General features: G+C 39.6%; 1 protein-coding gene across 1 annotated transcript in view; it reads left to right on the forward strand.

Annotated features, from left to right (window-relative positions):
• ppp1r16b (protein phosphatase 1, regulatory subunit 16B) overlaps positions 1 to 2,029 on the forward strand; it is a gene marked incomplete at both ends in the record, with an annotated part of 67,188 nt that extends 65,159 nt beyond the window's left edge. The window contains 2 exons of the mRNA XM_079242269.1: positions 66 to 213; positions 1,556 to 2,029. Of these exons, the coding sequence (XP_079098395.1) occupies positions 66 to 213; positions 1,556 to 2,029 (622 nt within the window). The remainder of the gene's footprint in view (positions 1 to 65; positions 214 to 1,555) is intronic.
• Positions 2,030 to 8,698: the final 6,669 nt, after the last annotated feature.

Below are 8,698 nucleotides of genomic sequence, written 5' to 3' on the forward strand. Positions count from 1 at the left end.
CAGGCAGACAGGTGACTGGTTGCTTCTTTGCTTCATCAAGCTGGTATATTCACTTGTCTTCACAGAAAAGTGGTGCGACGAGCCAGTTTGTCAGACAGACACAACTTGTGTCGAAAAGAGTACGAGACTGAAGCCATCGTGTGGAGGGGAGGAAGGGAGGAGGAAGAGGAGAAGGAGAAAGAATCCGATCAGGAGAATAATCAGGTGCTAGATGTAAGATTCTCATGTTTTACTGTCAGAAACAGAAGTTGGTTTCTTGATGTGTTTCTGTCTCAGCACCCTCAATATACTTCATCAGATAACATGAGAAAAGGGTGTTAGAAAGCATTCAGCCTAAATGCCTAAATGTCAGGTTGGGTGGAGATGTGTTAGAAGTGAGGAGCTGAGGAGTCAGGACTTCCTCCAACGCTCAGTAACAAACATGCAGGAGGAAAGCCACAGTGGAATAATACTGCAGTATTAAATCCAGTGGGGATGTTTCATTTTTCATTATCTGCACCATAATACTGAGGTTTGTTTAACTGGAACCTGTCATACACAAAAGTGGATACTTGTACTACCATCTGGTGGTGTCAGATGGTAAAAACACCCAATACTTCATCTTCTCTGAAGTCAGGCAGCCTCACCCAATCAACACCACATGTTTCATCAACATTGTGACAAATTGTGTCACATTGTGGGGGGGCACAAACACCACTGTATGTTATCTTGGAGGGCGTGGCTCAAAAAGTTTGAGAAGCTCATACAGAGATACTGGCAGTGAGGAGAGTACACAATATCAACAACCATAAAAAAAATAAAACAATAACAAAATACAGAATCAATGATATTTCTAAAACCTATTTTGTGTCACATGTTCAGTTCAGGTCCATAAACAGATGCGTTGTTATGGACCTTTAAAAAGAGTTAAAACATGGAGAGCATACAGTCTGGGCTGCCACAGCGAGCACTCCATCACCTCTATGTTTTAACTTTGATCTCAGGACATCAAAAAGAAGCTGGCTTTGCTTATCTGGCATGCAGGCCTGAATATCATCAGCAAAACAATGAAGTGGCAACATGAAAAAGCAACAGCGACAATAAAATGCTTGAAAGCAGTGCTCAGGATGGATATAGATAGATTTACCCTTTGTTACAAAATGCTATCTTTAATGCGTTCTCAAAAGAGCTTCATGTTCAATGATCATATCTGGTTATTATATTTGCTGGTTCATCTGAACCACAAATAGCTGAATTTAATCTAAAAGGTAAGTCGAAGCAAAGCTCGGGTCTTCAGAAGTAGTAAAGAGGAATGTCAAATCTCATGACCTGAAATGGCATTTTACCCAAGTAGACAGCGGAAACATGTACCAGAACTCTTTGTCTTGGTACAAAAATATAAATATACATAGAACATACATACATACATACATACATGAAACTTATTTTAATTGGACCTCTTTGGTATCAGAAGTTATTTGTAGCTATTTGATTACAGTCAGGCCTTTCTCTGTTTAGTTATCTGTAAGATGAAGCTCACAGAAGGATCAGAGTAATCCATATTGATGTCCTGCAGGTCAAGCCAGTCGTAGCCGTGGAGCTGCCAGACAAGTCCAAGCTGCCTACCATCCTGAAAGATGGCAGCAGCAAACAAAACGGTCTCATCACCACCACCACGTCAATGCCACCTCAGCCGCCCTCCAATGGCAGCACACCATCTGCACATAAGGGTGGGGTCATCACCACTCAGCCCACCCAAGAGGAGGCTTTACCAAGGGAGCGAGCTCAGACTTTGTCAGAGCTGAAAAAACAGAGGGCTGCAGCCAAACTGTTAAATCACCCCTTGTTCAACGGCCATCTTGGTAACGGCTCCACAGACTCGTTCACTGATGCCAAAACCAACTCGGAAGACCCCCGCATGCCTCTCGTCTCCTCCAATGGGAACACAGTTTACTACACACCTGCCAGCGGTGATCCGCCGCTCCTGAAGCTGAAACAGCCCGTAGAGGAGGAGCAGCCAAAGGTGCGGACCTGCTGCTGTGTGTCGTAGCAGCCCAGTTCATGTGACGTAACAGGAAGGAATGTGCTGTACAAGGGAAGGGAGGAAGGAAGGAAGGAAATGGAGAGTGTTCCTGTCCCTAACATCCTGTCTCTCTCTGACTTTAAACTTCACGCAGAGAAGTTCAGAGGCCCAAAGAAGGTCTGAAAACTTCACATCCCTCCATGTCACATGACTTCTGCTTTATTTGGAGACTTTGTCCCAAAACAGGCATGTTTGAAGTGGAGCAGAGAGAAGGACAGACGCTCTGAAGTGTCACATGCTTTTGCAGATGTCACTTGGATCATTTTCCTTTCCTTACAAGGATGGAAGGAAAGCCAAATGGTGAGAAAGAAGGAGCTGCCTCAGTGGCTTTACTGAGTTTTTTTGTCCACCTTTAAGCAGTTTGAAGCAATGGAGGATAAAACATCACGAGTTTTTGCATGTTTCCCCCAAACTGAGACTGGGAAAAAAATCTTCTTAATCCCACAAACAAATCTCTTTCAGGTTATCAAATATTTCCTCTGTGAATTTTTCTTTTTCTTTCTTTCTTTCTTTTTTTTTTTAAAATTTTTAAATGAGAAGGAAGGCTCATTAAAATCCTGCAGTGCCCGATGTTGTACCACAACATAGGGGGAACAAAAATGTAGCAAGGCAACACGTGTGACATTTCCTTCTCAGTCTGTTTGATAACATCCTGCCAAACTAAAGGATGGGATGCCAGAAAACAGTGTTAAACTATTTAAGAAGTGTACTTCTCCAGCAGATAGGAGCGATAACAGGAATGAGTAAAGTGCTGCAGTTGTGTTTTAAACTGTTACTATATTATGTCGGCTTCACCTCACAGTCTTCTCATATCAACCCTAAACTGACAGGTCATGCTTTGTGTTTTGTATAATCCACCCTGTGCTTACACGTATAGATAATTTAAGTGAACATGGTTAAAGTTTGCTATACATTTTGTTATTTATGAAATTAATGTGTACAAACCTTTGTGGTTCCTAAAGTTGAGTGTATTTATTACTTTGGATGCTGTATGGAGAGTGTGAATGCAGTATGAGATGAGCTGGCGGGATGCATCTTTCCAGCAAAGCACCTTCTGATATGAAAAAAAAAAAAATCAAATGATGAAGTGAAGGATTACTGTCTAATGTGTGTACATGTTGTTAAATACAAGCCACTCTGTTTGGGTGGGTTCATATTTGTGTCACTACAAATAACAGTGTTATTTGTTTTTGTTTTTCCTTGTGGCCATTGTGTGGCTCTTCTCCCAGTCACTGTATATGTCTTATTAACAGAAATTGTGTCATGTAATGAATTACTGTAATTGTGTTGAGAGTTTTCAAAAGAGGCACACAAACTTACACTGCTTAAGGCTTCTTTAAAGAAAACAAAACAAAAACAAACAAAAAAAAAACAATTTGTTCATCCTCGCATGGCTCCAAGATATAGTAAGCCTATACTGTCCATACCAGGTGTACCTTAATGCATATGACTTCAGAACATAATCCACATAAAAAAAAATCATATAAAGGAATAATATGACATTTTTTTGGAAACACTTGTAAGGATAGACAAGAAAACCATTAGTATTAATGCTAAATGTGTTGCTAGAGCCGGCAGCTACTTACCTTAGCATAGCCAAGCTCAAGACTACCCACAGACATAACCAGCATAACAATGACCAGAACTACTACATACCTGCACTGCAGTGTGTTGGCCAGTTACCTAAGTCAGAGAGAAGTTTTCCATGTCCATTGTGAGGAAAAATACAACTTCAACTACTGACATTATTAACTATTCTGCTCAGTTAAAGCTGCGAGTGGAAAAAGACTAAATGCTTAAATATACTCTGTGACCCCTCTCCTCATTTTTCTTCATCCCTCTGTGTCCCAGTCCCTTCCACCAGCATCTGCCCAGTAAATGTTTACAACAAATGCTTAAAATGGGGTTTCAAACCCTACTTTTCTTAATAAAAGCCCTCTGTTCAGCACACTCATCCACCATATCCTACTGCTGAAGGCCAAAATTATTTTAAACCAAAAATAATGCCAAAAATCAAGTATTTTTTAAGTAAATATTGTTTTTGGAAACATCTCTAACTGCTGTTCTAAAATGTGCTTATCTTCATAGACACAACATCATGTTAGTACTTGTGCTCAGAAGGTTAATTGCTGACTTCTATGAAATGCAGGTTCGCTTAAAACCTGCTTTAAACAAACCAAGAAGAAAAGGCCAAAATACAGAAGATGGATAATCAAAAATATAATTAATATTATTATTTTTACACAATTCTCTCATTTTCCTAATCTTTATTCATCATCTTTTGCAAATAATATGTTGAGCTGTGGCAGTTTAACAGTTTTCAGTTGTTATGCTAAGATGAGTAGCTGCTGGCTGTGGCTTCTAAATAATCAAATATGAGAATATTATCAAACTTATAACTTACCACTTGAAAACATACAGTTGACTTTCAAACAATGTTAGATGATTTCTGTCATTTAACAGCAGCTTTTCTGATCTTGTGAGTGCCAAAGAGTCTTCCATGAGTTGAAAACATGTTCAAACATTTAGAAAGTTCAGAAGAAGGCTCATCATTGCCATTTTAGGTTTCTTTGCTTCCAATAGCCAACCATATGAAAAATCTAATTATCTATAACACCATTCTGTCACATTTTATCCCCGAGACATCAGCTGTACAGTGTTGAATATTTGTACAGAGGAGTTTGTACATATATTTGTAATAGTATTGTTTTACCTGTTCCCATTTTTTTTTTTACATGTCTGTGTTGTTACTGTTGATGATGATATAGGAAAACACAGTTAACCTGTACTGATGAGCAGTTTAGCAGCAATAATTTGTAAAGGAGGAACTGTGAGGCTATGTAGTCCAGCAGTCTGAAATATGGTGTGTTCAGTAGGGTGTCTTCTCTGCTGGTCTGAGATGAGTGTACAATAATCAGAGCTAAAAAGGTCAACTTTTTTAAGGAAAAACTTTGAAAGGAGACAAGTTTTCATTTGGATTCTTAAAAGCAAGGGGTTAACGCCTTTCTGATTTTAATAACTGCAAACTATGGCTGTGTCCGAATGTCCACACTATTTCCAATGTAGCGATCACACCATTTTCTCGAGGTGTCCGAATGTCCAGAAAGAAAACAAGAGTGCACTCAAAATTATCAACAATACATCTTGAAAAGTAGCCATTGGTTATTCTAGACCATAATGCATTGCAGGCAGAAGCTGAAAATGGCCCAAGTGAAAAGTGGCACAAATATCAAAGCAGTTTAAAAAATACTCTACGCCATTCATTTGAAATATTCTATAATGAATAGATATGCAACAATGAAAGCATAAAATACAAAAAATAAAATATTTTCAAAAAAACGTTTGGTTTGGATTTGGAATGACATATTTATGTGCGTCTTGGTTGCTGTGGTGACAGCTGGTAGGTGCGTAATCTGCAGCAAGGAGAAGATGTGCAGCTTTGTGTCCAAATTACCAACATAATGTGTGCATTATATAGTCTGCTATATGGCTGTAATGTAATACATTAGGGGTTAGGGAACAGTGGACATTCGGACACAGCCCATATCTTTGCATATATTTTGGGCTGTTGGTTGAGAAAAAAAAATCAACACAAGTCTGAGCTGCTGCAAACTATTAAAATCAAAGGTTTTAACTTCTTAATGAAATTTGTGGAGATCAAGCTGCAGTTTTTGAGGATCATGCTGGTTGATAGGAGCCATAAAGGGACAGTCACATGTTAAAAATGAACCTGTTTTGATGGTAAACTGTATACAGATCAATGCTTGTGTTTGACTGCAAGCCCCATTGTCTATAAGGTTAAAATTATAAAGAAGACAAACTACTGATTTTGTAATTACTGGAATATATTGATGGTTGCATTAACATATTTTGAATAAATTGTATATTTTGAGAATTTAGTTTTGGTGTCTTAATTAGTCGAGACCTTCTTTTGTCAGTTACAGCTTAATTCTTAGTTTTTATGACAAGTAGACAGACTTTCATCATTATTTTCTTTCAACAGTATGTGGCATTGTCATGTCTGCCGATAATTTCACCCGGAGACACCTGCTTTATTTGCTCGAAAGCTCCCCTCTGTTTGCCTGAGAACAGGGATTATGTTGCTGTGCTTCATCATGTAGCTCTCAGGACTTTGTTCAACTTTGGCTGCTCCTATTAATAGTTTTCTATTTACTATTTCATTTCTGTTTTTAAATATCCTCTTTTTTCCTGCCTGTGAAAAAGGTCAGCAATGGTTGGTATTTTTACAAAATGCACACAGCATTGGTGGCTCTAATGCATGACTGCTGGGCTGCAGAGGAGAGGGAAGAGCATGGTTTGGAGGAAAAAAAGAAAACACTTGATATTCAGTGTTCATTGTTGTGTCTGTTAATGTTGTTTTTAAGAGAGTACACTGCTGGCATGAATACAGTTGTCTACACTCACATGGTGTTAAATCAAATTAACTTGACCTTCAAAGAGTGTGTAGGGCAGGGGCATAATATAATAGTTGGGGAAGACTCAAATAGCACACATTTACTTTTACATCAACTTAGAGATTTGAAAGCTAAAGCAGCAGAGCACTGACAATAACTAGTCCTCAAGCAAATATACAGAGAAATCATTCATTCATCGAAAGCTCCTTCTGTGCACAGTCAGTGTGCCCAAAGCATATAGACAGAGGGGACAACAATGGGGCTGAAAACGCATGATTTGGACAGCGTTAACCTCCACTGTGTTGCCTGTCTTTGCTATTATGCCTCAGCTATACTGTGTGCAGGCCAACTGGCTCTTGTCCCAGTCCTCTTCACTGAAGGACAAAGTGGATCAGATCCAAAAAAAAAGAGCATATAGACACATACGGACCACTCAGCTGGTTACATAAATGGAGGAAAGCACTGGAATGCATAGAGTAGAACCGTAGCAGATGATGAAGCAGATAATTGAACCAATCATATTCATTTGTATCATGCTGACCAGATTGAAAAGGGAGAGGCATTTGCAATGAAGAAAGAGAAAAAACAGGGTATGCAAATGAGGAAGAGGACTGAGAAGAAGCCACCGATACAAACGATCCCGTCTGATTGTTTTAAGACTGAAAGAAGAGCTGCATAATAATAATGGATGGACAGAGGGAAGACTCTGAGAGTCCGAGCATCTGCTGTTTCCCAGGATCTGATTTATTTTAAGGTTCCCAAATTATTCAGTATGACTTCAAAATGTTTCACTCAATCTAATATCTGTCTGCTCATCTGGTAATGAAAAGTTAAAGGCTGTTGTCTGTTAGGTACCCCAGACATGCAAAACTGTATATTAGTATTACAACTACTTTGATTCAGTAGCCTACTGTGAAACATCATGAACGTTGTTGTTATCCTGATACTAATTCAATCTAATCTGAACTCCTCCCGGATGATCTAGGTTCTTACCCTTTCTCTAAGGAAGACCCCAGCCACCTGAGGAAGAAACTCATTAGTCGCATGTATTCACGATCTCGTTCTTTTGCTGACTACCCACAGCTCATGACCATTGGTGAGGGTAGGAACATAGACCAACCACTAAATTGAGAGTGTCACCTTTTGGCCCAGCTCCTTCTTCACCACAACAGGCCAATGCAAAGTCTGCCTTCCTGCAAAGACCACCAGTCGACCTCGTGCTCCCTTCCCTTGCTCATCAACAAGACCCTTAGACACTTGAGCTTCTCTGCTTGCGGCAGGACCTCACTTCTGACCCAGAGATGACGCTCCACTCTTTTCCACCTGAGGACCATGATCTCTGAATCTCATCCCAGCCGCTTCATGCTTGGTTATGAATCGCCCAAGCAAGAGCTGGAAATCATGGCCCAGGTTCTAATTTTAGTTCTTCCATTTCAACCTTGAGGCTAAGCTCTAACACATCTTTGTCAGTTCAAATACAACTCAAATATTTCCTACATCTATTTGGATGGCTTGTCATAAGGCACCATATCTGCAGACCCCCTCACTTTGCCAGTCCTTTCTCTGACTAGTCCTCCAGGAAGTAAGGCAGTTAAAGGGTAAGTTAAAAGTTTCAACAACTAATGATGAATTTTAATGACACTTGGTGCATTCACATCAAGATAGTCTGCTAGTCTCAGTTTGATTGAGGACTCAGTTCAGCTGTGGGGGATGCACCATTTATCCAGACCAAGCTTGCATTCTTGCTGCACTTCTCAAACGAATCAAACCTTTAAAAAGAAAAAGTGTTTTACTACTTACACTCTCAGCCAGAGGCAAAGAATATATGGCGCTGCATCAGTGGTGTGGTTGATAAGATCTCTATCATAACTGATCAAATTCTTCCACGTCTTCCCTATTCGCTATTTTTCCCATCAAGAGCCGTCGATTATCCCACACAAGTGTATGTGTGGTTATATTTACTGTGGTGCTGTGTGCTGAAACCACACAGCACTGCAGTATTTTAATGAGTCTTCCACACAGTCTGCTTCCTTTATTTGGTCTGCTTGAAATGAACCAAGACCTGCATTTGAATCAGAATTTGTTTGCATATTCACAGTACCCCAAATGAAGTGTACTTTTCAAGCATACGGACTAGGATTTGAATAAAAAAGGCAGTTATGAATGAGCCATGAAGAACTTTGTGAGCAAAGGACATTGGCATTGTTTCTGGGAACTCAAA

Source organism: Telmatherina bonti (genome assembly GCF_933228915.1).
Source record: "Telmatherina bonti genome assembly, chromosome: 6".
Lineage (NCBI taxonomy): Eukaryota > Metazoa > Chordata > Actinopteri > Atheriniformes > Telmatherinidae > Telmatherina > Telmatherina bonti.